This window comes from Oenanthe melanoleuca, chromosome 6, assembly GCF_029582105.1.
Source record: "Oenanthe melanoleuca isolate GR-GAL-2019-014 chromosome 6, OMel1.0, whole genome shotgun sequence".
In the NCBI taxonomy this organism is placed as follows: Eukaryota; Metazoa; Chordata; class Aves; order Passeriformes; family Muscicapidae; genus Oenanthe; species Oenanthe melanoleuca.
Genome location: NC_079340.1, coordinates 11694390 through 11722024, shown reverse-complemented (window position 1 = coordinate 11722024; position 27635 = coordinate 11694390). Strand labels below are relative to the sequence as shown.

Below are 27635 nucleotides of genomic sequence, written 5' to 3'. Positions count from 1 at the left end.
TTGTGCCCATTGCAGAGTTTTTATTGTATATCAAGACTTTCTGATCACTGATTGGAAAGGAGTAACAATTTCAAGTGGTGGCTGTATCTTGAAATGCTGGGACCAAAAACTGCCACGTATCAACTGTTGTGTATAACTCTCAATGTGATTGTTGTTACCCTTGCTCCGGGAAATGACAGAGCAGCAAACCATGGAGTGGGCACACAGTTCTGGCTGTGAAATCTGATGAGCTTGGGTCCTAGTGTACCTGCATCCTCTGCCTGTATGCCCATGCAAATTTACAAAGATGGCCTGTTGTTTAGGTGAACAGAGCATTTAAGCCAGAGGTGGTCACGAGGAGCAGTAGATGTTTCCATCTTCCCTGGAATCCAGCCCAAATGTCAGCAGTCCTCAGAAAAGGGCTTTGCTGGTACAGTTCACTCTTCTTGGAGACAGTAAAATGGAGAGCAAAGTCTTTTGCTGTTCTCTCTCTTCCCCTACACCAGACTATTAATTGAGTAGCTACAAAGAACAAGAGATTCCTTCCAAGATCAAATATAAATGACTCTGAGACTCAGACTCTCTCTTTAGAGCATCACCTGGTGATCCCCACAATAATGATATGCTGAAATGTATCAGGTATTTCTGTTCCATTTGGGCTAAGAGAATATTAGATTTGAGGTGTTACAAATGATTAAATTGATAATTTTCTAAATTTTTTCCACTGTAGAAATTGTCATGTTTTGCTAATAGTCTTCTGAAACACAAATGATAATGAAAGCAATCTGGTAAATAACTCCTTCATTCAGTTCATTGGCTTTGTTCATTTTTGCTTCAGATTTTATTCATGAAAATCCTCTCCACTTGCTGAAAACATGATTGCTTGCAAGCATGGTGCTGTTAGGTGGCCCTTCACTAGCAGCATTGAAGATACACCAAGATGTGTTGTAACCAGATCTGGTTCATGGGCACAATTTTCTAAACCAGCTAATAATGAGGTAGATTTTTTCCCCCATGTTTACAAGAAGCACAGTTTCAGACAAGACTCTTCAGACATGTCTTGCTTCTTCAAAATGCTGCCAATAATTTCAGTTGAAGAGAATAGAGCCATGCATGGAAAATGCTTCACAACAAAGCTGATGGATGGATCTGGCATAATCTTTATTTTGTACTTCTGTTCTTGGATCGAGAACTGAGAACATCTCTTTAATTTCCTGTTTGATGAATATAGTAGATGTAATATTCTTCTCAGGCATGCTTTCTGTTGTGAGGATGGGAATGACATTGGGACTTTTTGCTTCATGTACAGTGTTCAAGTTGTCACAGTAGGCATTTGGAATGCTTTCTTATGTTACTGAGAGAAGGAGTTGCACCTGCCCTCATGCTTTGGTTCATGCTGGATCTTCTGTTTGTTTTCCACAAAAGTAGTCTTTGCCTTTGTAATGCAAAAATGAAAAACTGGAATAGAACCTGAATTTAAAATTATTTAGAAAGTCAGAAAGCTGTGAGAAATATGTCCCAGACAGAACTGTGATATTGCAAGAAGTGTCCTCTTGGGACCAGGTTTTATCTTATCCCATAAACTACTCATATCCACTCCACTGAGGTAGGACCCACTGGTATTCTGACTTTTTCCTGTGCTTTGTTTGGGTATTTAGTCTATGATGTAACATTGGTATAATTGCTTATCTTGCCCAGTAAGTTTCTGAATAAGTTTCAGTCAGGCAGTTGCACTTAAGAAGTCTGGATTTCAGTATCCCCTCTGTATTGAAGTGGGTTCTGACAGTGCCCTTCAGGAGTCAGTCCTCATGCAGTGAAATAACTTGCTGGAGGGTTACAGAACAAACCAAGTAATTGAGGTCACCCCTCCTTTGGCACAGGCAAGTAGAAGGGGCCTTTTCTGCCACAGAAAAGGGATAGTTTAATATATGTTGAAACTTTACTCTAGGAAAAAATAAAATACTGCTTTTCAGTGGTGTTATGGTGAGTAGAAATTCCCCTTATGTAGTGCTAGACTTAAATTTAGCATATGGATAAGGGTGTGACTTGCTTTTTATCTGTTAGCCTGTATCTGTAAAAATTGTTCTCATTCAGGTATTGTGTCAGTTTCTCAATGGGGAAATTTCATTGTAAGCTTTAGTAGATGTGTGTAGCTGGCAAGCAGTAGTACTGGTGAGAATAAATATTATGTAGCTCTTACTTAGGGCTTTTGCTTAGTGGATCTCAATTCATTTCCCTTCCCACAAAGAGGGAAGAGTTAAAACTCTTTCACATACAGAATTGCATAGCTTTCAGTGAATTTTTCCTTATGTTGTTTCTGTGTGGAAGGGGTTTTTGGTTTGAGTTATTTTTTCCCCTTCTGAGAGATCTGTGACCTAAGTCCTATCAGTACAGTAGGTATTCAGTATGGTGCCATTTGTTCACCAGCTCATGTGCCTCTCTTGCCTTCTGGAAATAGTGTATTTGATATTAGCAGAGCTTACACATGCTGTTGTAGAGGGGTTTGAAGCAACTTCTGTTTCTCCTGCAGATCAAAGTGGCTTGTGGAAGGAGCAGTATTCACTGAGAGATTTTGTGTCAGGCAGTCACTTCTCTGGAGGTTTAAGTGAAGAGTTCAAAAAGGCATCCTTTTCCCTTTTACTTGGAAGATTCATAACCCAAACTGCTGGCTCTCTTCATGGGATTTTTTATTCACATGAAACCTTAGAAAATGGCTTCTTACATGTACTTACTTGGATTCATGCCTTTAGTCTGAATACCCATTTATTTGACTCCTCCACCAATAATTATACAATCAGCCAGAGATGTAATTCTGAAATGCAGCCTAGGTAAAGCTCTCACTGGTTGGTAGTGGGAGCAGTACCCATGTTGATAGAGCAGAGGTAGAAACACAATGCACAATGCCTGTCTGCTTTTTCAAATTCTGCTATTGTTTTAAAAATCTGTGCCCTGCATGTCAGTCATCTCTTGTTAAAACAAGGCCTTTGACCAAGAGCATTCATTGAATAAGAATTATTTAATGGAACGTGATGCAGAAGCTCACAGACTGGGAACTCCTGAAAACCTGGCATGGGAGGAATTTTTTTTCCCTTCATTTGTCATGAAGTTAAAATATGCAGCTACTCAGGCATGAGGGGATGAAGGGAGAAAAAATAGGTTGTGAACATTATAGTTCATCCAGATGCTTAGAAATGAGCAGTCACGTTTCCCCAAATTATGCAACTGATTTAAAAGTAATGATATATTTTTAAAATTATGCCCCTGAGATTTGTGCCTCCTGGATAAAACACTCATATCATTTTCATATTTTTCTCAGCAATTCCAAGAATTATAAAACCGCTTTTTAAAAAAACCCAACATTTCCTAAATATTCTCTTTTCTTGTTTCTGGAGTTTTCACTGAAGCATCTACCATCACCAGAACTGGAGAATTTAGTAGTAATATTATTGATGTAAATTGAATTCCTTCTTTCCTGTGCTATCCCTCTTCTCTGGCTAAAATGCTGGAATACTTTGGCAATGTAGACAGTGAGGGATGACAGTGTGAACAATAGTATTAGGTAAATTTACTAACTGCCTCTAAAATCAGGACTTCTGGTTGTGCAGGAAAAAGGCAGAAATTAATGTGATAGTCAAAAAAAAAATCCATTACCCATGCAAATTTCAGAACAAAACCAAGTTTTTTTTCCCCTCAAAATCCTGCCTCCCTCTTCAGGAGAGCTAGGGTTCCACACTGAAGTGTCTGCATGCCTTCTATGCATGTGAAAGCATTTTCAGTTAAGAAATAACCCTCCATTTGTCATGGCCCTGAAGCTGATCAGCCTAATTGCTCATGGTGATGTTACAAGCAACAGAAACCAAGGCTCCTAGAAAGGATCTGTATAGTGAGTGTCCTCCCTGTCACTGGAACTTTCTGAGTCTGTCACGTTTGCCTCATTGGCCAGCAGCAAAGATTGACATCTTGATTATTGGAAGGTGCTGTGCTGGCGTGTTCCAGCCGTGGGGTGTAAGCACACTTCAAAGACATTGAACCTGAGACTAGCATTTCCCTTAATTTGGGCTCAGACAATTTGGATTTCCAGCCAGAATCCATTATGAGTTGCAGGTGGGAGAGGTGGTGGTGTGGAGGAAAGAGTTTGGGAGCTCTGGTATTTCAGCTACAGCTTGTCTCTAACTAATAAAATCATGTCAGAAAACAGTGTAAGTATTAATGAGAATGAAGTAGGATTTTCTGCTGTGCAATTTAAGGTCTTGCTTTTGAATTACATACTATTCCTAGTTGCCAGACTTTGCAATAATGTGATGTAGAAAAGAATATGTCAGCCCTTGTGTATGTTATTTACCATGTTGCTTTGCCTTCCCTTTCCAGCACTTACAGAACCCAGCAAACTTCCACAATGCAGCAACAGAGCTCCTGGACTGGTGTGGAGACCCCAGAGCCTTCCAGAGGCCATTTGAGCAGAGCCTGATGGGTTGTTTGACGGTATGTCCATCCTGCTGGGACAGGGCTCCAGTTCTGTTTTATGCTGCGTTCACTCTCTGTGGCCAAGGGAACTTGAGCTTCAGAATCTGCATTTTAAGGGAATTTTTGTCATTTTACCTTAAATGCATAAAGCCAGGTCCTCAGACCTGTTTATTTGACTCCCTTGCTTAACAGGAAGCAAAATGCAATAAAAAGAAGTTAAAGCATAAGAGGGCTAAACATTTTTAGTTAGATTAACTAAACTAAGTTTATTTAAAAATGTCCAGGCTAGATTATTTGTTATACACATACAGAATTATTTCAGGTTTGAAATTGCTAGGCCAGTCATGTTCTTACAGAATAATGAACTTTCCAGGTATTTGTTTTTCTTAGACATTTTTGGTAGGGCTGAAGGACTGCTTGTCTTTTATTCTATGTATGCTTTGCTTCCAGCTCAGCAGTGTTTCTGACATGCCTGTTCAGCTTACTTTGTTACATGTATTGACTGCAGGTCTAATCCTGATACCCTAATTCCAACAGTTCCATTGATTTCAATGCTTTTCTTTCCATTCACTTTTTATTAAGACCACTGTAGTTCCTAAGGTGACTTCATTATAATGCACTAATATACATATTTGTCTGTGCAATTTTTGTTTTGAAAATTTTATTTTCCAGCAGCAGTGGTCCAGAACTGTTATGTGGAGTCAAGACTTTCAATAAATTAAATTCTGACTGAGCAGGAGGGTTAAAAGCCTCACTGCAATTTCCCAAGCAAGTTGATCTAAATAGTCAAAAAAGAAAGAGAAATTCTGAAATCATTAATGAAGATACTGTCATTTTATTTGTTGTGTGGCAGAAATGGATTATTTTCTTGCACTGTGAATCTGGTGTATCTAAACCAGACATTAAGACTGAGATTTAGTGCCAGAAATCCAAATGTTAAGGAATGGCTCCATCTTAGTGTGCTCCAGTGTATAACATCCCTCAGATTTGTATGTCAAAAAGTTAGAATAAATCCAGTTATAATAGGAGGTGCATATAATTTTTCCAGTCAAAGAAAAAATAAAACAAAGGGAGTTAAAAGCATTCCTTCCAAAGATAGACCATTTAACAATTCTGTTGGAAGTAAAAGTTATCAGTAGCATCAATTATGAGAAAATGCACATGATGTCCGATGTGACCATAACTATATTTTATTTAATCTTTTTTAAAACTTTGCTAGCATTTTTGGGGAAGGAAACATTCACCTCAAGTATAATTGGACAGTCTGTGCACGGTATTTCTCTGCTAGAACATTGTGAGTCTGACCTGCAGCTTCCTTGCAGTTTAAATCTTTTCTTTCTACATGAGCAGATCTTCAGCCCTGCCCAAGTGGAGGGTCAAAATAAGGTCTGACTGCCAGTGATTCATTCTCCTGACAAAGTGTACAGAAAGTGGGCAGGAAATGTTCCATGAAAACTGGTGAGGTAAAACACAATACATGGTTTTCAGTGTGTTGAAATGAAAATACTGTTTTACTTCTGACAAGAATGAAAGAAAAAAAAAGTCTTGCTATCTAAGTACTGTTAATATTTCAGCCACATGTATTACTTTGCTTTATACTTCTCCCTGAAATCTGAATAGGGTGTCATGCTCCCCCTCTCCAAGCTTGTGGAAGAGAACTGTCTGCAGTGCAGGACTGACTGGCAGCAGCATCTTCATCACATGTTGTGATCTCATTATATTCCTGACAAGGAAATAACACAGGAGCTTAACCAGGTGGCTTGTTCCATGTTTGATAAATACACAGGATTTGCAGAATGCCTATAAACTGCAATGAATATGTTTCTTGTTCTCAATTTTAAAATCCCTCTAAGAAAGATGTTCTTTAATTTCTCATTGTGTACATGCCTCTTCCTCTTCCTGCTTCCCATTAAACAGATTTAACAGCATGGTTTGTATCCCAAGAGGTTTGTACTTCCTGTATCTTCTTAATACATTAGCAGTACACTGGGCAAGGTCTCTTAAAAAAAAAAAAAATTACTAATTTTTTTTTTCTATTTGAACTTGCTCATACATAATTTCTTTCTAATTAATGTGTTCTGATTCATAATTTAGCAAATGTGGATTTCCTTACAGGAAAATGGGTTTATCTACTTTTATTTAACAAACATGATAGAAAGTCAGTCTGTTTTCAGAAAAGTATTCAGAACATTGCAAATAAGTGAAAAATAGCTGAAATACTGGAATATCATGAGAAAATTTAACATCAGTTTGCATAGCTGCATGTTCTGTACTATCAGGAGCCTATTTTTCTTAGTGCTGACAAGGTTTACTAGTGTTCTTCTTTGTGAGAATTATGGTAAAAGAAAAATGAAAAATCAGTATGAAAATCTATTCAACCACTGAAACAGGATTGCTGTTTTATTTTGCCAGCCTTTAAATGACCTTCAAAATCAAATTCCCATAAAATCTCCATATTTTTGGATATTCTTTTTAAAGCAAGTAATCTCTACCATCATTACAACGTTTGAGTTGTGTGGTTCTTTAAGGCATTTAATTTGGAAATTCTGCAAATACTAAAAATGCTCACTTGCTCATAAAGCTTCCCCTCTATAGTATTGAGAATGATTTTTTTTTTTTTTTTTTTTTTTATGTCGTTCTGTTCTGTTAACTCTCAGACCAGGGAAAAAGTGATATGCTAAACTGCTCTGGAACCATCAAGGGATATGAAATGATCATGTCCTAGGAGTGGTAACACGATATATACTAATCCAAATTGAAATTTATTAGGATGTCATGAATGCAGAAGGGCAGGCTCTCCCAGGAATGTGCAAACCATTCATTGATACAAAGTTGAAATGCATCAGATGTAATGACAGATGTAATGCTGGGGCATGAATAGCAAGCTTAATAGATTATCACAGATGGGCATTACATAGGTGTAGCATAGAATAGGTGTAACATTCTTTGCATCATTTAAGTCTTATGTAGTATAGTTCTTTGCAAAAATTAAACTATTAGATTTAATCTAGTAATAAAGGACAAATAGGCTCACAGTCTTGAAATAAGGCTTTAATCTAAGAAGTGGTTCTCAGAAGTAGTTCTGTTTACCTGACACACCATCTTTGTGTTGGGACTGTCAGTAATGTCTTGTAACTTTATAACCACCTGAATGTTTTTATTCCTTCTGCCCATCTTAGAATGGATGAAGAAGAATGATCTCAGAAATATTCTGCCTATAGCAGAAGAGCTTCCAGCTTCACTTATGGAATTACTGGTTTTGATAATAATATATAGAATATGTATATAGAATAATATATAGAATAGGCTGTTGTAAAGGGTTTTCTTAGACTGTAATACCAGCACTTAGAGAAATCTTTGTGGCTTGAAAATTTCATGAGTTTGCTAGACAGCAGTTGTTGAACAACAACACGTGTCTGGTGTTTCTCTTTCCTTGGTGATTTTTTTCTTTTTTTTATAATAACCTGTGGACAGTACACATACTGGCTATTTGGAGTAGACAATTTTTCCATATCAGCAGTACTTTATAACCCTGGAGTTACATTTGCTGCTGTGGGCTCCCAGTGACATTGTATGCAACGTAATAGGAATGGTTTCTTATCTCAAGAAGAAGCTCAGGATTTGATACAACAGCTAAATTTTGCCAGAGAGGTACCTAATAAGGTATGTAAACTTCATTTCAGTAGTCAAATACTTTGCATTTGTTAAGTAAGGATACTTTAAATGATTACTCAGAGTTTAAATCATTTCCTTTTGTGATAAAGAAATTAGACTAATGCAGTCAAGGCCTACGAATAAAATTGGGGTATTTCTGTGTAGTGCAAACAGTTGAAGAGAAAAGGATACATGGGCAAACCAATGGTTTGTGCTATAAGTAGAAAATATTTTTTCATTAACTGAGCCCCAAAAGCTGTGCCTCTTCTGACCAAAATGTGATGCATGTGCATCACAATGTTATGTTCAAACAGTTCTGACAGACACTAATTCTAGAGCTTAACTTTTTGTGCTTACCCATTACAGAAAAAAAAATAAGTGCGTAATAAAAATTTATGAAGAATACTCATTTCAACTGATAAATAATAAGTCAGGAATAAAGGGGTAAGCTTTAATTCTGTTTTATTTCTTGCAAGCTACAGTCTGTGGAAAGGTTCCCTCAAACATCTTTTACAAAACTCGTGCAAGCAAATTATGATCTCTCTCAGAGACAATAAAATTTCTTCTAACTTGCCAAGAAAAGCTAGGTGTTACTTTTCAGCAGTAGTTATTTTCAAATCAAATAGACAGCCTCTAAGCCAGAAACTGAATTATAATTGAAATAATTGATTCTATAAATTATTGAAATGGCAATGGATATGGTTTTCTTTTGTATATAATACTACTTCTTCCATAGTGTTATGGGGAGCTGATGAAAACAGCCTCCACTTTCCACAAACCAGACATAGCTGTATTTTTATTAGGATTGAAAAATTTCTTACTCTAGCACTAGATTATATTATGACAAAGCTGATAGTCTTGATAAATTTAAGAATATAATTCTCTAAAAATGTACCGTATACGGCATTACCTTACAGTCTTCTGAAATGAACAGCTTCAGATACTACACAGCATTTTTAAAAAATAACCCTGGTTTGGCCAAATCAAACACCTAGTACAAGCAATGAAATCAAAGTACATGAGTCACTCACAGGTTAACTTTTCTCCTAACCATTTCCCAATCCATGTGGATACTAAAAGTCATGTTTAATGGTAATGTAGAGCATTATATCTCTGAGTATGGGAGAAAAAAACAAAATATTGGTCAAAAGCTGTTCAGGAAAGAATGCTTCAAAGTAGAAATTACTTTCAGTCAGTATTTGGCCCAGGTTATTTCATTCATTTCTGCCTCTTCTCAGGTCCAGTGTAGTCTCATCCCACAGGTCTGCTCTTGCCAGGCAGTTTAACATGTAAATGATCCTATTGAAGGCTTTGGATAATGCTTGTGTTGGTGCTGAGGCACAAATGGAAATGAGGAGACAGCTGAGACAAAATGGACAGATTTACAGACTTGTCTGCAGCCATAAAGGACCATAAGGGCACTGCCTTGTTCTCTTGCTGTGCTTCAGCTTTACAAGGCACCAAGTTTGTCATTCTTTAGGGCTCTTCAGTGTGTCTGATCAAGAAATAAAAAAGTGAGAGAAGCAGAGCTGTGTGCAGTTACTCTGTAGCTGTACCTAGGGCCTTTAATGAAGAAAATTAAAATCCATCACTACAATGGTTTTGGACAGTAGGAAGAATTTAGGTGAGTGAGCTGTGCTTACCTGAACTGCTGGTCAAATCACTGAATGTAAGAGAGCTTCTGTAGTGAAAACTGTTGTCTCTAACCACTGTGGCTGGGATCTGAGTCTCTCTTTGCATTCTGAATTGAAAAGACTTCCTACTCCAGATCGTCCACAAAAAGCTATGCTGAAATAGTCATTGAAATAGTTTAAATTTAAATTTTAAATGCCTTCCCTCCAAATCCTAACATTCTAGACTTTCCTCTCCAAATACTGGGTCCACCTCAGTCATCAGATGTGGGAAACCTACCCATGTTTGTGAAAGAAATATTTCTCTTTAAATTAAAACAAGCAGACAAACAGAACAAAAACCTGTAGTCCTAGCTGAACTTCATCTAAAGGTTATTAATTTTTTTTTTTTTGTTCTCTTGTACTTCTTACTAACATATCTGCACTGCTGATGAGAGTTGCTGAAAAAATAAGCATCAGTGAGAAACTGATGCAAGTATCTGCTAAAAGTTCATGTTTTAATGATACTGATACAATAGCAAAGTAATCTTTTGAATTGCATTTCTCTTCAGAAAATCCTGGAATTGAGATGGTTCAGATGATTTTAGATCATTTTAAGGAGAAAAAAAAGTCCTAATTGCTCCCAGTGTCATAATACAGGATAATATATTTTAGCTTGTCTGATACGTTATGAAGAGCATAATTGGTTCAAAAAGACATACATGTTAAAAAAGAAAAAATACAAGAATGACATATCTGAATAATGTGAAGTTTCCATAACAGGATGCCTCAGACTGCAATGCAGGTGCTGCTGCATTGACTTCATGCTTGCCTGGATTCATTCTGCTTAATTCAGAAAAGTACATGATCAGAAATCAACCTGTGACATTCCAAAAAATCAGATTTCTAATCAGATTAGGATTTGAGTGTGATTAATTAGATGGAAGAGTTGATTCAGCATATCTATACACAGAAAATGGCAGGTTGCAGCTGCCCCTGAGAGCCCTAGAAATGTTACATTCACTCCTTGTATCCAAGACTTCCAGAGCAGAAAGTTCAGGTGGAAGAAGCTGTGCTGCCATCGTGCTCGGCAGGTGTGTTACACACACATTTTGTGTTTGCAGCTCCAGAGCTCCATCATGCTCGGCAGGTGTGTTACACACACATTTTGTGTTTGCAGAGCTCCAGAGCTCCATCATGCTCGGCAGGTGTGTTACACACACATTTTGTGTTTGCAGCTCCAGAGCTCCATCATGCTCAGCAGGTGTGTTACACACACATTTTGTGTTTGCAGCTCCAGAGCTCCATCATGCTCGGCAGGTGTGTTACACACACATTTTGTGTTTGCAGCTCCAGAGCTCCATCATGCTAAGCAGGTGTGTTACACACACATTTTGTGTTTGCAGCTCCAGAGCTCCATCATGCTCGGCAGGTGTGTTACACACACATTTTGTGTTTGCAGCTCCAGAGCTCCATGATGCTCGGCAGGTGTGTTACACACACATTTTGTGTTTGCAGCTCCAGAGCTCCATCATGCTCAGCAGGTGTGTTACACACACATTTTGTGTTTGCAGCTCCAGAGCTCCATGATGCTCGGCAGGTGTGTTACACACACACCTGAGTGCTCTGCAAACACAAGGTGTGTGTGTGCTGTGCTGCCAGGTGCAGCTCCAGAGCTCCATCATGCTCGGCAGGTGTGTTACACACACATTTTGTGTTTGCAGCTCCAGAGCTCCATCATGCTCGGCAGGTGTGTTACACACATTTTGTGTTTGCAGAGCGCTCGGTGTGTGTGTGCTGTGCTGCCAGGGTGCAGCTCCAGAGCTCCATGATGCTCGGCAGGTGTGTTACACACACACCTGAGTGCTCTGCAAACACAAGGTGTGTGTGTGCTGTGCTGCCAGGTGCAGCTCCAGAGCTCCATGATGCTCGGCAGGTGTGTTACACACACATTCTGTGTTTGCAGAGCACTCGGGTGTGTGTGTGCTGTGCTGCCAGGGTGCAGCTCCAGAGCTCCGCTCCGCTTCCGAGCGCTCCCAGCACCGCAAAGCGCCGTGCGCTGCTCCTCCTTCCCAGAGCCCTTTCTGTCGAAACTTGGTCCCTTTATGGCTTGCTTAAAACGCTCCCAGATCTGCTGCTCTCCAAAGTGAAGTGCTTTGGAATTCCCTTGTCACTTCCTTCCTATGACCGGTGTATGTTTGATGCAAATCGCTGTTCCGAGTGCGCCAGGACTCAGGTGGCAGCAGTGTTGTAGTGACCAGCTGGCTTAATTACAGCTCAATCCCTGCCTCTTTTCCTCTGGGACAATTTTCAGTGGAGAGGGTTGAGTGTAGTGACCTTTTCTTCGATGTTTGTGGTAGTTAGAGACAAGCAGAGAGGAAGAGGATGTAAAGGAGGAGACACCCTTCTGCATGATTCACGTTGCCTTTGCAGGAAGCATCAAGGAGGGCATGGCAGACATACTGGCTTGTTTTACTTTGAAAATATGGCCCTTATCCGCCTTACAGAGTGGGAAATAACTTTTAAGAAAACTCTCATTTGAATATAAAGATTCTGTAAAGTCTTACATTTGCAGAACCTGCTTAATGTATGTTTTCAAGCATGAAAGGCAAGAAGCTACTTAATGATATATATAACTTTCCTGACTTGCATTGATTGTCTCTGTTGTTGAGGCAGCCCTTCTAAAACTGGAGTGTAAGAGTCTCATCAGATCAGGACTTCAGATCACAGATTTCTTCTTCCTTTTCTTACCTTTTTTTTTTTTTATCCCTCTCTGTTTGAGGTAGATCACTATTCATGTTGGAAAATTCCTCAATTTGCTTCCTGTTTATCTGATCTTTGTGTGTTACTGAGGGGGAAAAATTACCATCTACATTGCAGAATTCTAATTACAAAATTTCTGCTGTAGTCTTCAAACTGCATTCAGATAATTTCAAGTATGCACAAGTGGCTGAACACGGAGCCGTCTGAACTAGCAATCAGCTGGCATTTTTAGTTTTGAGCAACCAGCAAATTGAATTGGTAAAATTCATTCTGATGCCAGCAGGGGGGAGTGCTCTTGACTGCTGCTAGTTAAGAGTTTCATTGAAAGTGCAACATAATGGGAAGGGAGTTTAGAAATAAGCAGTCATGTAGCTCTCTTGATTAACAGGGCTGTTAGGTTGAGAGCTGCATTGTTCCAGTGCTTCGTGGGGTGATGACAGGCAGGGCAGGAGTGAAGCTTTGTGGAGCAGCTCCTTAGCCTTGCAAAAGGAGAAAGGAGGTGAGGGGGAAGTATTGCAGGTAAATTCAGCAGAGAAAAGATGCTGGTAGCCATATTTGCCTGCTTTTAATGTAATTAAAATCTCACTCTCATCATTTTCTCCTCACTGTCAATGACCCTGAGAGTTCAGACATCTGGAACTCTGCAGAGCTGAGTCACAGACAGTGAATGCAATGTCTCGTTTTTGAAAGCTGTTTATCTGAATTATTCAGATTAAAGATTTCGGAGGTTTGGAGTGATGAGATTTTCGTACTGGCAGTTGATGTTATAATAATGTTTGTTTGCAGATAGGGTATATGTTCCTTTACAGACAGCTTAAAATAGCTGTTAGTGCCATATCTAAATTTAAATAAAAGCTAGGTGTTGCAAGTGTGTGTAGGGAATAGACTAGCTTTTATAAGGTCTCACTGTCTGGAATGTTACTGTAAAATAACATAGAGAACTGTTAGGTGTTAAACCTTGAGCTGGCCAAGCACCTCTCTCACCCATGATAAAGGATGATGATCTCAATTTGTAGTTGTGGGACTGGCAACTATGTCTGTTTGGCTTTTTTTTAAATTGCAGTACTTTTCAATGGAATGCTATGTTATGTATGGTTAGGTTAAGTAAGATAAGTTCTTACAGCATTGCAGAATGAAGTCATGGATGAACATGTGGTGCCATCTACATCTGTCTGAATTTTTGCTGTTATGCTGGGTTTGAATTTGTAGTTAGAGAAAGAGTTTGCAAATGGTATCATAATCACTTAGCCATAATATTTAAAGGAGTGTTGAAATTGTTGCCTTGATTCCATCTGATCCCCACCTGAATAAGACTGAAATGACGGGAGGTTTCAAAAGTGGTAGAATTCCTGGGACAGGGTTCAAGACTGAGCTGGATGGTTCCAGTTGGCAGCAGGTGTCTGGAATCACTGAGGTTTGGCTTGGGACAGACCTAAGGGACCATGCTGTCTACTCTTTTTCTCCAAGCCAGAATTTGATACAGATACAGTCTGGTCTACTGTAAATGCCCTTACCCTCCAAAATCCAGAGAATGATAGGTAGGTCAGTGCCTGATGATTTTTAATACCTCAAACATTTTCCCAGTGAGTCACATATACACTGAAAAGGTGAATGTCTGTTCCTAATTTTCTATTTAGGCATTTTATTTTTCTTTCCAATCTGTAGCATTTCATTTCTTCAGTCTCATTTTTGCAACATTTTTCCAGGTTATAATGATAATTTTAAACTCTTACCTGTCCTGTTAAGTGTTTGCAGATTCTTTTGCCTGCAAAACCACCTAGAGGTTTTGCAGCTAACTCTGTCATTGTCCAAGTCAGGACTAAATACATAGAAATTACCTGTAACAAGCTCAAGTTTTAATTTGACAAAGAACTAGTAATTAACAATGTGAGTAAAATTTATACTTCTGTCATCTGGGCTCTATTCCTTTGTTACAATAGGTTACATAAGGCAATGTCAAAAAATGTGTTGGAGTTAGGATATGGTAACTTGTCAAAGAAGGGAATTGTGTGGTGCTGATGCATTCATGATGATGTTCTGTATTGCTCACCTTATATTTCTTTAATACTTTGTTTTTTGCTGTCTATCTGGATATCTGTACTTTCTGACAGTCAGCTTTCACAGTCTTAAAACCAGTTTTGGTATATCTCCAAGCTCTCTGTCTTGAATGAATTTCTGAAGATAATATTAGCAGTTGCACTGTTTGTCCAGGTAAGTTCCTTTGAGACACTCAAAGGTAAATTTCATCAGGGTCTGCTGACCTGAATATATTAAACTTACCAAATGTCTTGTAGCTATTTCTTTGTGGTTTGTGGATCATGTTCCTATGATGTATTTGTCATCTTGTTTCTGAGAATTCTCAGTGTCTATTTAAAGAGCCAGGGGGTCCCTTGCATACAGAGGAAAGTTTGACAAGTACCAAGTGAGCAATGTCTGACTTGAATTGTAGACAGCCTGAAACAGGGTTTTGGGAGGGGGATGATCTGTTCCATTGACCTTAATTTTGAAATAAATGTAAGTCTTTAACCTGTCACAGGTGAAAGGAAAACATTAAATACAGACAATGCTTGTAAGCCTTGTTAAAAACTTCAAACAACGTGCAGCTGGCACCATGTGTTCAACTATGAGTTCTTTCTGCAATGCTGTAAGCACTTCTCATAGTTGACCTAACCATTCCTTGTAAAGGAAATAGATGTGCACTGCCCTATTCATGTTGACCAAGTTGAGCAGAAGGGACCAGAGAAGGCCCCCTTGAGCACAACTCCACCAGTTTGTTTAATAGACCCTCTTTCTGCATTTTAAAGGAGTGCATACAAGAAAACTGTAGGTGGAAAATTACTCTTGGCAAAACAGAAATTTTATTAGAAATATCTGCTTTCTGTTAAGTTTCTGTGGGTTTTGTTGGTCTTTTGAGAGGAAAAAGGGACTTCTTGTGCAGTTTGTCAGTGGAAGCACTTTAATTCAAAGTTAGATTTTTTTTTTTCTAAAACAAATTTCCAGTTTGTTTTCCCTCACACTTTGCATGAAGAAGTAAGTAATAGTTTGACTGTCTGACTTCTGCACCCTGTCAAGTTCAGATTCTGCCTTCTCATGCTCAGCCCTTTGTGGTGCTTGCTGGGGCACAGCCTCAGCTGCTGCCTGCCAGGTGGGTGCTGCCAGGCTGTGCTGTGCCCATCAGGGTGTGTGGGGTCAGCTTTGGGCTGGAAAGCTCTGCTTTCCTCCCCCTGAGCTTCATGGCACTGCTCTCTGGCAGGGGAGATTAAAAAAGGAAGCTGATGTGATGTGGGAGTACAAAAAGTTAGGCATCAGCCTGTGGTTAGGACTGCACTGGCCAAGGCTTTGCAGTGCACTCAGTGAAGACAGTGCAAGCAGAACTTGGCTTTTGTGGGTTTTACAGTTCTCTCTGTTTCCTGAGTTACTTTGTAGAATTTTTCCATAATTAGCAAGATGTCAGTTGAGAGTAGTGATTTGGTCTCTTGCTAGGAGAGTCTCAGGATAGGTAGTTTCATGTTTTAAAGTGAATCTAGTGTATAAGCAGCCAATGCATTTCCTGAGTTACTGTGTGCCCACTGAAGAACAGGTGTTTCTGCCTTCATTCCTATCCAGTTTCAAAATAAATGCTTTAATGATTATATGGTTTTGCAAAACAGAAAATAGGAGGGCCCTTTCTGCATTGTTTTACAGACCAGATTGGCACTCTCAAATGTGTTCCTCTGTGATGGTGGAATAGGAGTTTAATAATGTTTGCACATTCATGAGACATTGTCCTCAGGAGCCTTTAGCAAGGAGTTATTTTGGATTTCTTAGAAGAACTTTTTGTCTCTTCTCATCCCCCTCCAATATCTACTTTTGGGTGGCTGAAGTACAGTGATACTGGAAGTAGAAAAAGGAAACAAATTTTCAAGTATGTAAGTGTTTTCCAGATCTCATGGCAGCCCACCAGTCTTCACTCCTAATGCTAATTTACCATGAAACATGGCATATCATATTCTGCTCTTGTTTTTCTGTTTTTGAATGGTTTTGTGAGTGGGTTTTTATTTAGTAGTAGTAGTAGTAGTTGTAGTTTATTTTTTTTTTCTTATTTTTGTAAGATTGGACCCAGAGTCTTAGGCAAGATACAGCTGGACTTCTAAGTGTAAAGCATTAAAGGCTGATCTACCAAGTTGGAAATGTTTTTTTGTTTATCTAAAATAATTGCATTATTTCTTTTATTTTATTCCTTTTTACTTTTCTGTCTGAAAATTGTAATTGTAAATGAATGTGATAAAACAATAGGTGTGCATTATTGCACTGCTTATCCCCAATTTTCATTTCTTTTCCCTGAAGCTGTCTTCTCAGTTTTGAGGTTGGGAGGAGTAAACTTTGGGAGGGAACACAGCCACTGATTAAGCCTTATGAATGCCTCATTTTTAAATTAATAGGAGCAACAGAGCAAAAAATCTACCTGGAAACTTCATTCATGTTAATTCTTTTTTAAGAAGTAAATTTGATTCTTAATTGTTAATTAGGAAAAGTGGATATATTGGAAAAAGTACAGAATAGTGTTTGTAAGTTATCACATATGTTAGTTCTTCACTCTGTTCTATACTGTTGCTTTTTGCAGTCCTGGACACAGATAATTGCAGTGTAATTTATTCAGAAAGAAGCTTTCAGATGAAGAAAGGGTGGGAAAAGGTTATTTTCGTGTACTGTAAGCTATTCAAGATAGGGACTTTGTTTTGCCTCAGGAAATGGCATTCTGTTTCTTGTGCAGTTCCTTCACCATTGTTTTAATGCAAAGGAGTAATGGCACTGTTAAGAATAATCTGTTTTATCTGTGCCTCTGAGCCTGAAGTCATCATGTGCCACTGGAAGGCAATAGAAAAGCTGTGCTGTGTATAACTTCAGCATCGTTTGGCAGAATGACTGTGGTATTGTGTTTGTACTATGCAGATTTTAAAGAGGATATGTTCTTGGCTGATAGCTGGGTTGCTGGCTAGGAGAAACAGATGACTGCTTGTTGTCCCTAACTCCAGTCTTCAATTTGCCTGGTTTTGCTAGTTCTTCTAGATCAGTCAACAACAACAACAGTCTTTCCCTAATTTAATGTTAGGCAAATGCTTCTTGCACAGGCCTGTTTATTCTAAAACTGCAGCAAATGTGCTTCCCAATACAGTATTGTTGAAATTCAGCAAGTGTGACACTGAGCACAGCCTAGGACAGCCCTGCCCAGCAGCATGGAGCAGGCATTATAACCTAAGGGACCGGGCACTGCCCTTGGGAGAGGGCCAGGAGCTGTGCAACAGAGAGGGAGACTGAGCATCTCTCATCCTCACATCTCAAATACAGGAAGGTGTATTCTATACAATCTTTACATGCATTGCTCCTCCATTATTTCTTCTGGCTTTTGTCTCTCCAATTTTCGTGGAACTACCACGCCTTTCTTCTGACAGGTGGTCAAATAATTGGATCTCCAGAATACTCCTGTGTTCACTGTGCTGTTTTAGAAACTTCTGGGGAGCACTGCCTTATACCATGTACTGTGCTGTTGCAGCAAATTCAGGTGTCTCACACAAGTGCTTTCTAAACAAAGCTTTCTCTCTTTCCCTCTGCAGGTGGTTAGTCGAGTGGCAGCTCAGCAAGGATTTGACTTGGATCTTGGATACAGGCTACTGGCAGTATGTGCAGCCAACAGGGACAAATTCACTCCAAAATCAGCTGGTAGGAAAAGCCTTTTTTTGATGTATTGTTGATTCTCAGATGATCATATTCTGTAAAAAATGCTACCTTTGACTGTCTTGCATTCTGTAAAAACACAAAACCAAAAGCAAACACATATTTGGTGCTTATAGTTCTGTTGCTTTTAGCATTTCAATAGCATGCTCTTCTGAGGATACGTGACTTTGGAAATTTATATTTTCCCCAGCTAGTGCTGTTTGTTGCCCTGTTTGATCTCATGGATGAAATGCTGCTTCCAGAAGCACAGATGTTTAGTAATTTCATGGTGGGAATGAACATGCTCAGACCCCTCTGTCTTGGTAAACCATTGATTTTCTGTCATGTGTCAACCTCTAAATCTTTCACATCCATTCTGCACTCCCTGGTTTATCTATTGCAGAAATTGTACTCCTTGACTTCATATGCCTGTACAAACAAGTACCATGGTTTCATGTACATATAGTCCTTAGCATTAGAATTTTGGGCCAAAAGTAGGTAGTAATTCTATTGCTGTAATGTGAAGTAGCCATTTTTCCAGTATTTTACAGCAATAATCTGTTACAGATCTCTGACCAAGTAGCAATATTTGATCATGATGTATTGCCATTGCTCCTTTTAGAGATTTAGAAAGTGCACTTAAGGGTCTTCCTGCTTCTCACATGTTCGATTTAACTGGAGCATTTAATTCTGGTTCTCCTTTTCTTAGCTGATGAATGTCAACATAATGTGCACTGGCTTGGAAAACAGGAAGATAATTGTTCCATTCCAGACTGAGACTGGATAACTTTTCTGCCCAGTATTAAACTGGTATGCAGTCCCCATTTTGGAACATCTGAAAAGGTTACCTTCTTCCAAAATAGTGACTTTTAGCCAACTGATTGGGTGTTAATATTTCTTTTCATGTTCCTTTTCAGTTTTTATCAGCCCCAAACTTCTTTACTCATGGCAACTTTTTGTTCTAAGTGTTCTAAGCAATTCCTCATGCAAAAGTGGCTTTCACATCAAAGCATCTTCACTTACTGTTCTATTTCTTTGTATGGGAAGGGACCATTAATCTTACTAAATGTTGAATAAACTGTCTGATTTTCATCCAGGAAAACTGTGTGGAGGATAAAACGTTCTGTTGACCAAGCACAATGTCTCTTTTTTCTGACTTCCTATTAAGTTTATCCATTAGTTAGCTATCACATCTCTTCTTGGTTGTTTGTTTTATTTTTTAAGAGAAAACTTATCAAGGGAGGTTTTCCAACTGTGGCAGCATTAAATTTTCTTCTAAAATACAGCTATTCCCCTCTCTTACTAATTCTTCCTGATGTGTCTCTCTATCAGTGTGTTGCTAGAGGTGAGGCTGAGAATCAGATGTTGCAGTCCTTTTCCTTTAGGGCTCACTGAGGGAGTAGTCTTGAAAACTGTTGGTCAGTCATCATGGTCTAGAGAAGCCCAATGCCAGTGTTTGATTTCTACCAGTAATTACTTTTTTGAGGAACATATGTGAGAGTTTTTTTTAATCTTAGCACTCAGTAGAGAGTTCAGTCTTTCCCTTTTTAATTGGTAGAATACTGGGAAAGCTGGTAAATCATGTGCTTTTTTCTCAGTACAGTCTAAAACCCTTCTCAGTCCTTTGCTTTGCTTCTTATTTCCCAGTTGTATATATAAGTAATTTATTTTCAATGATCTGGTATATTTGATTTCACAACTCCTTTAGTATTACTATGTGTACAGCTGTTTCACCAGGTCTCCCTGGTGTTTCATCATGCCCATCTACACTGTTCTTTTTGTGCTCTTACTATCTGTGTTACATACTCATATTTTGGGGTATACCCAAAATATTTTGTGAAATGTCACATATAGCCCCTGCTCTAAGGATGTCACATTCACATATGAGCTCTGAGAGCTGCATCATTGAATAGGCAGTTTGAAAGACTGACAGACTGGGGTTACAAAAGTGAGGTCATTTCAGAACATACAGACTCTGTTTAAAGGGTTATTTTCCACATCAGAGTGCATTAACATTTGCTGATTTTGAATACAGCAGTGGTTCTGCTCCTTCATTCAGTTTTTGTAAAAATGTTGAGATTGTCCTTTGCTTTTCTTGTAGAGAGTGTGCATCATTGAAAGCTGTCTTTTGTGATTTGCTTAAATTGTTGTCAGGGATGCTTACAGGTTGTTTTGAGAAACTCCTTCTGTTTTTGTTTGCATCTAATGAAAGACACCTTCAACACTTCTTCCAGTCACATTCCTGCAGAAATCCCCTGATGTAGATATCAAATGGCATTAATTTTAATGAATAAGAATTTGTTTTTCCCTTCTTCCAGGCTTAAGGGGAATTTACAATGGTTTGCATTCATTCCTCCAAGTATGAATTTAATGCTGCCAGTGGGATCACTCTGGAAACATTTTTAATCCACGTTGTTTAGTGTCTGACGTTCTCTAAATGCTAAGAGAAATAAAGATTTTCTAATTAAAACATAGTTGTGTAGGTGAACATTGGGGAAAATAATTGCACCAAATCCTTTCAAAGGCCATCCACCTTAGTGCCTCCTCACATCTTGGGACAAGGCTTGGTGACTGATGTCTGCAGGGAGCCTGGGGTGGCCTGGCAGTGGTGGCTGGCAGGCTTTGCAGCTCTGCTGTGGGGAGCAGGGACCCCTCCAGTCCTGCTCCTGTTCTCCAGCAGTTCCCACCCTCAGCTTGTTCAGGGATCTCTCTGGCAGAAGAGCTTTTGCTGTGTGGCTTTTTTGCTGTTTGACTGCTCCCTGAGCTGTGTCTCTGCAGAGCTCCAGGAGAGTCAGGGTCCCCATGGCAGTGCCTGGATCTCACTCAGCCCTGATGGAAGTGGGCTGGAGCCTGAGGCTGGAGGGCAGAGCAGCCAGTGCCAAATTGGCTCAGCTCTATGGGAGAACCACCCCTTGGTTCTTGGAAATGGCCCCAGGATGTTTCATCCCAGCTGGTTCAGGCTGTTGTGGTGGTGCTCCCTGCTGAGCTGGAAAGGAGTGCAGATGGCAGATCAGAGTCCAGGCAAACAGGGGGCAAGCAGGGAGGGACAGGAGGCTGCAGCTGGGCAGGGCAGCTTTTCAGATGGCACAGCCTCAGCTGGGGAAGAAAGGCAGGGCACCAGACCAAGAGCTGCCAGTTCCTTGGCTTCTCCCATCCAGGCTTGTTTGGTGTTGCCCAGACAGTGTTTGATGTGCTTTTTGGTTGTTTTACTTGGTCATTGAGATAGCTAGCAATTAGCTAATACAAGTTGTTTTGGAGAATGCCTAGGGGGGGAGGTTCATGCAGCATGAAAAGTATTAATAAGTTGCCATGTGTGTTTTTAAATAGAAATGACGGTTTAATGACTGTGCCTTTTGTCTCTGCTTTCTGGTGTTTGTACCTGAAATAATAGCTGCTGCCTTCTATTCTTCTAGCCCATGCTGCTGCAACAGGGGAGCTGCCTCAGCAGGAGGTCAAACACAGCATTTCCCACCCTGGAGACAAATGACAAAGCCTTTAAAAATATATGTGTCTCTTTTGGTGACAGCTGCTCCCCAGACCTTCCTGCACATTCCTTTGCCTTGTTGTGACACCTATAGGGAATGGCCCAGCAGGTTGGCTGCTGCTCATTTGCTTCCAGACTGCAGTAGCCTGAGTTGCTCTTATGTGTGAGTGTATAGGTGTTTATGCATTCTGGCTTTTCTTCCTTAAACCTGAAGCTCTTCTCTCTGAATAGTGTTTGCTTGGACTTTTTTTGAGCATATCTGATGCTTTTGTCCTTCCTGTAAAAGATTTTAAGTCATGTAGTACTCGAATAAAGAAGAGTTCACCAATTAAAGTGTTTATTTAAAAAAAAAAAAAAAAAAAGTGGGGGGTGAAGGGAAAGAGAGGGATCAATTTTCTTTTCTGAAATATTTTTTTAAGAAGATACTTTATCGAGCTACTGAACTTCATTGCTCTTGTAGCTACTTTTCTGCTTTTGCTTTTGTCAGGAGGCCAAGCTGAGGCCAGACAAGGGGACGACAGGATGAGATCATACAGGGAGCTTTGTCAGAAAAGGACAGTGTTCAGTATCTCTGTAAAGAGAGAGAGGAAGGAAGAAGCCTGAGGGCAGAACTGTGCAGAAAAGGTACTTTAGCAGTCACTGAGCAGCTACAGCAAACAAATGCTGTGATAGCTTGGACGAGCAGCTAAGTGTTGGCTGTTTGATAGCAGAAAAGGCAACTCTTTTTTGATATCACTTTGCTTTCAATCCCTTAGGCTGTGCTTGGTGTGCTTCTGATTTTACTTTTCAAGAGCAGTATTGCTTAATAATCTTGATTTTATATGAAGTATGGACTGAAACTTCATAGTATTTGAGAACTCCATATTGTGCAGTTTTTTTATTTCTTTAGCTTCAGTCCTCAAACTGTGATATAATAGGGCTGTTCTTGTGAGGAGGATGCCAAAGCTGTAAATAAATAGGACCCTGGGTTAACAAAGGTATTTGCAGTGGGAGTGCTAGCAAATGGAAGTGTTAAAACATTACTGGACAAGATACTGAGACCTAAGGTATGTCCTGATCAGGATACATTTTCAAAGTGATAGTAGAGATTGGGCAAAGAGTCTTTTGGTGTATTATCAAATCAAACTTCCAGAGATTATATAAAAGGAAAGAAATGATGCCACAATGAGACTGAATAAAAAGGTGGAAAGTAAAGATAACCTCTAGGTTATGGGGGACCATAGGACTAGATTAACACTTTTACAAAGTTTTCTGTAATAATGCTCACATTATCTGTGGAGACAAGGCAAAGAGAGGTGGCTAAAAGGATTACAAGCATAGAATAGAAATTACTCCAGCCAAGGCTGATGGCATCCCTCCAGCTTGAAGGGACCAAATGATTGACAGGCCTCTGTTAGGAAAGAAACAGCATGTAAATTGTCAGTCTCATGCCTCACACCAAAGATTTCCAGCAAGTCAAGTCAAAATGGTCTTATATGACTGGAGAAGAAATACAAATGCTGTCTCTGCACTTAGGAAAGTGGCTGATAAGAATAAGTAAGCAGAGTAAAAGCTTGGGTTGTTTGTGAAATGAAAACTGAGTTATGAAATGTATGTAAGTACTAACTAATGAACAACTCAGAACAAGAAGATCTATGGTGCTACAGTACAATATTGACACAAAAACATATTGCTGTAAATTGAATAAAACACTGAAATAAGTGGGGGTTTCAGAATTATTAGGGCAGTTGCATTTTAAAAATATTTTCAGCTAGAATGACAGTAGAGAGGGATGGAGCAGAGTAAAGGAAAATGGAAAGATAATTTTATCTTTTTAAAGATAAAATTCAGTGTATGAAATTGTGTAATGTGGTTCTTGATGTAGCTGGAAGCTGGTTAAGAACTTTTTGTCTGTCATCCTAAATTTCTAATGCATTTCCATGCAGATATCTAATCCATTGGTAGTTAAAGTTGGTGTCCTAAAACCATCCACTTGACAATCCTCATTAAAATAAAGGTATTATTTTCTTTTAGCTGTTACCTTGTGAAATGGCTTTTGGTGCTGAAAACTGTCAACATTTCAGGTGACCTCTAAGTTCACTTCCCTGCTCTTAGCACAGATTCTCACTGTGTGCCCTTATCTGCTTTGCTCTCAGTTTTGTAGTTATATATTTTTGAAGCAAGGATAATTATATGCCTTCCATCTCGCTTTTATTTATCCCATTTAGTTAAATTCAGTCTCATGCAGTACAGAACCCACCTCTTCCCCTGCAGGTGGTTATGCAGTGCAGCAGAGCCATGGTTTCAGCTGGGACACTTTGTTGTCATACAGATAAAATAATTCTGCTCTGGTACATCTGTTGGCAGGATACACTTTTGTTGCAACTGTCTTTCTTTCCTAATGATTTATAGTATGGATACTACAAATAAATGAGTAATTAATTCTTAATTAATTTAGATTATGAGGTTAGTTTTATTAGTTTCTCTTAATGAAGTTGGCAGCTTCCCATGACCAGAAGGAAGCAGTCAGTAGTGGTGCTCAGTGGCAGGCAGCATTAATTCATGTCTGAACTCTCTGACAGCCACATTTACATTGGCTGCAGAAAAGCCACACTGGACTTCACCCATTTGTCTCACCCATGAGTTTACTCAGAGCAAAGCTCTGTAAGACCTGCAGTTTTGGCAGTCATATCCTGTATCTTGAGCCTCTGTCAGGTTGGCTTGACATATGGCAGACACGTCAGTAGTCAGCTCTCAGACATCTTGAGGTTAAGAAGAGCCTGCAGAATGAGAAGCTTTTTCCCACTGGGCCTTATTTGTTTGGGTTGTTCCTGTTCCCTTCCTCTGAGAGGTCTGCTCTTCATGTGTTTGATCTGCCTTCTGCTCGTAGGAAACACGATCATACTTGTGTCAGATTTTCATTATCCTCAGCTAGGCAGCTCCTCTTCATTTTTACAGGGATCTTGAGGACCTCATGGCATATCAATAGGTATTATTTTGGTGAAAATTCACTTCTTTATTGGCATTCACTGTTCTACTGTACACTTGAACACCTATGTTTATAAAGAAGGTTGCATGGCTGAGCTGCTGCTTCTTTATTCTGACTGGCCAAAATACCAGGTGGTGTATCTGGCCTGTTCTTGACATTTCACTGGTCCTTGTTACCATGGTACCAATTCTGACTTTGAGAGATGTCACGGTAAAACTGTTGCCAGGTTGGAACGTTTTTACTCTAATGCCTTTACTATAGCACTTGAAGAAATTGTGGACACTCAACTACAGCAACAAGCTTGCTCTGCTCTTTTCTTGGCCTGTGCCTTGGATTTTCTTGAGGCTGGTACTTACCTGATTTGAATGTGTAGTGCATTAACTTATCATGCAGTTCCTGGGAAGAATTTTTCCTAATGTGTGCGGCACACTTTCACTTGGACTGGAGCTGGCATTCCCCAGAGAAGATTTCTGTTGATCTGTATCAGTGTTTTCTGTCTTCTGCTTCAGGGATTCCATATGTGCTGAGAACAGCTGAAGATTTGGTGGTAGAGACAGCTTAGATCTTGTTCTAGGTGTGAATTTTGATTTTTATGTTGTTTTGAGTAACTTCCCTCTGAAGATGAGGTAAGTCACAAATGGCAAGTAAGAGGGGAGACAGCTGTGAAAGCCTGCATATATTCATGGGAGAGAAGAAGGTAAACTCTTAGAATTGCATTTACCCTTCACAAGCTGCCTTTTCACAGCTTACAGCAAGCAGTCCTGAGCCTGTTCCCTTTGGAGCTGCAGTACATCCAAATGTACCTCACTGCCAGTGCTCTCCTATTAGCCTGTGTATCCTGGAGGCATTCAGAGGAGTTCAGGAGGAGTCTGCCTATGAGAACAGCAACACAGCAGCTTCCATGGGGACTGGGAGCTTTTGTGCTGCTGGAGGGCTGAACCACGAGAGCATGAACTGTGTGAACAGATCAGATCATCAGGCTCCAAGAACAGCAAGTTCACTTCCTAAATACAATTGAGATTCCACAGCTCACATTTTCAGATCCATCCCTAATTCCTCCAGGCTTGTCTGCAGCATGAAGTCAGCCTGTGAAAAAAAGTTCCTGCTCTGAGTACTCTAAACATGACACTCTGAGAAAAACAATGATTAGTAGATAAGATGTTATATGTAGTATTTCTCTTTAAAAAGAGGCATTTCCATACTGAGAAGTTTTTAAAAAGTGTTTTTATTTCCTATTTTCTAATGCTCATATTTAAGCACACCATTAAAGTGTGCTGATAGCATGGTATTTGCAAAGGTTCTAAGTGATACAGTACATTCATTAAAATACCAGTGAAGAATAAACAAAAAATCATAAGGATTCATCATCATAGATAGTTCTGATTTGTTTTAGTCTTAGTGCATCTTCATGTGAGGGAATTCAAGGAGAAGGACCACAGAATAAAGGAAAATAGTTTGGAAGAGAACTCTTAAGCAATATGTTCCCAAGAAGAAAGCATATTGTTTCTTGTAACATGTGCTGTTTTTCTGAGAAGTTCAGTAGAAGTCAGTATGTTCACATTTGATGAGGTTTTTGGATTGTTTCCTTTTTATAGATTGTTTTTGCCTGTACCTACTTATACTTCCAGTAAAACATGTAAAGAAAAACCCTCAGATTTGCTTTCATCTGCAGGTTTTCTGGAAGCCAAGGTAAATAACTTCCTTTTTATTTTTTGGTATTCTGATGAAAATGCAATATATGTTATTTTGAGACACTTCTGTGAGTATCCCAATAAATCCAGAGTTTATTCTTGACAATTCCATGTAAGGTAAATCTGCTTTGTAGAAGATATCAATAACATCTGACTTGAGGAATAAGTGCAAGAAATAAGATTTTTCCTCATGAAGTTTAGTAGCTTAACAATAATAAACTCCAAAAGGTGTGACTCTAACTAGAAAATTAAGTTGGTTTGAATCTCATTTCTATGACCTAAACTAATTCAACCCTCTTCAATACATTCCTTATTTCTTTGAGAAATGCCTGCACTTCAGGTGTGCTGGGGCTACTAATTTCAGTGGATAGCACAAGTTACAGATTTTTAAATCCTGGCTGCCTGTGCTGTTGTTTCCCAAAGCCCTGCTTAGGGCTCTGTAGATTCAAACCCACAGACACAGTCATCAGTCCTTAGTTTCAGGTTCACAGAATGGTTTAACATGTGCATCTTCTAAAGCAAGTTCTCCAGGGAAGCATAAATTTAAACATTTTTAAAGGCAAGTATGACTGACTTGGCTCTGAACTCAATAATAGAAGACTGAACAGGAGCTGCTCTTGAGGAAATAAATTGAACAGTGAACATCTGTGTACAAAGCAGGGTATTTGTTTCACATGTGATAGTTTCCCTTATGACTGCCTGGTCAGACCCAAAAGACATTAATCTTGCTCACTCTGGAAGATACTGTCTTTCCATCACTGAAAAAACAAAATGAAATTATTTAGTGTATTTACTACAGAAGCAATTTCAATTAAGGCAAAGAACCAGAGAGACCTCTAAGTTTTCAGTGTGAAAAATGAAGCACTGCTGGTCTAAAATAAGATTGTGAGAGGTTAATTGCCAGAAATTTATAGCAGTTGCTGTCTCCCAGTAGGAATGTTGTAGTGGACCTAGTGGTCCTTGAAAAGCTACATACCACTGCAGGCTGTAAGGGGATTTTGCTTTGGAGGTTTTCTAGTATTGCAACCAAATGTGTTTGAAATAATAAGCAGTAGCTACAGTAACTGTTGTGACCAGAGCAAAAGCAGTGAGGTACTAAAATTGTGTCAATGTTGTGCTGTCTTAAGAGCAAAACCAAAGATTTGGGCAGGTCTTTGTTAGAGCCATTGTGCAAATTGTGCAAGACTCCTTTCTCTGTTCTGTTACAAAATCTAGCATGTCTTACAGGACAGCAAATTGATTTTAAATTCTGATTTAAAATTTTATGCAGTTTAGCTAATTTACACATTCAATACCTAAGATGAGCAGAAAAGAGCTAGACTGACATT

At 39.2% G+C, this 27635-nt stretch overlaps 1 protein-coding gene across 8 annotated transcripts in view; it reads left to right on the top strand.

The window, feature by feature from the left end:
- The window catches only part of ZMIZ1 (zinc finger MIZ-type containing 1), a 335675-nt gene that overhangs the window by 192316 nt on the left and 115724 nt on the right, over positions 1-27635 (top strand). For all 8 annotated transcript variants that reach the window (XM_056494322.1, XM_056494317.1, XM_056494320.1 and 5 more), the window contains 2 exons: positions 4348-4461; positions 18065-18170. In XM_056494322.1, the coding sequence (XP_056350297.1) occupies positions 4348-4461; positions 18065-18170 (220 nt within the window). The remainder of the gene's footprint in view (positions 1-4347; positions 4462-18064; positions 18171-27635) is intronic.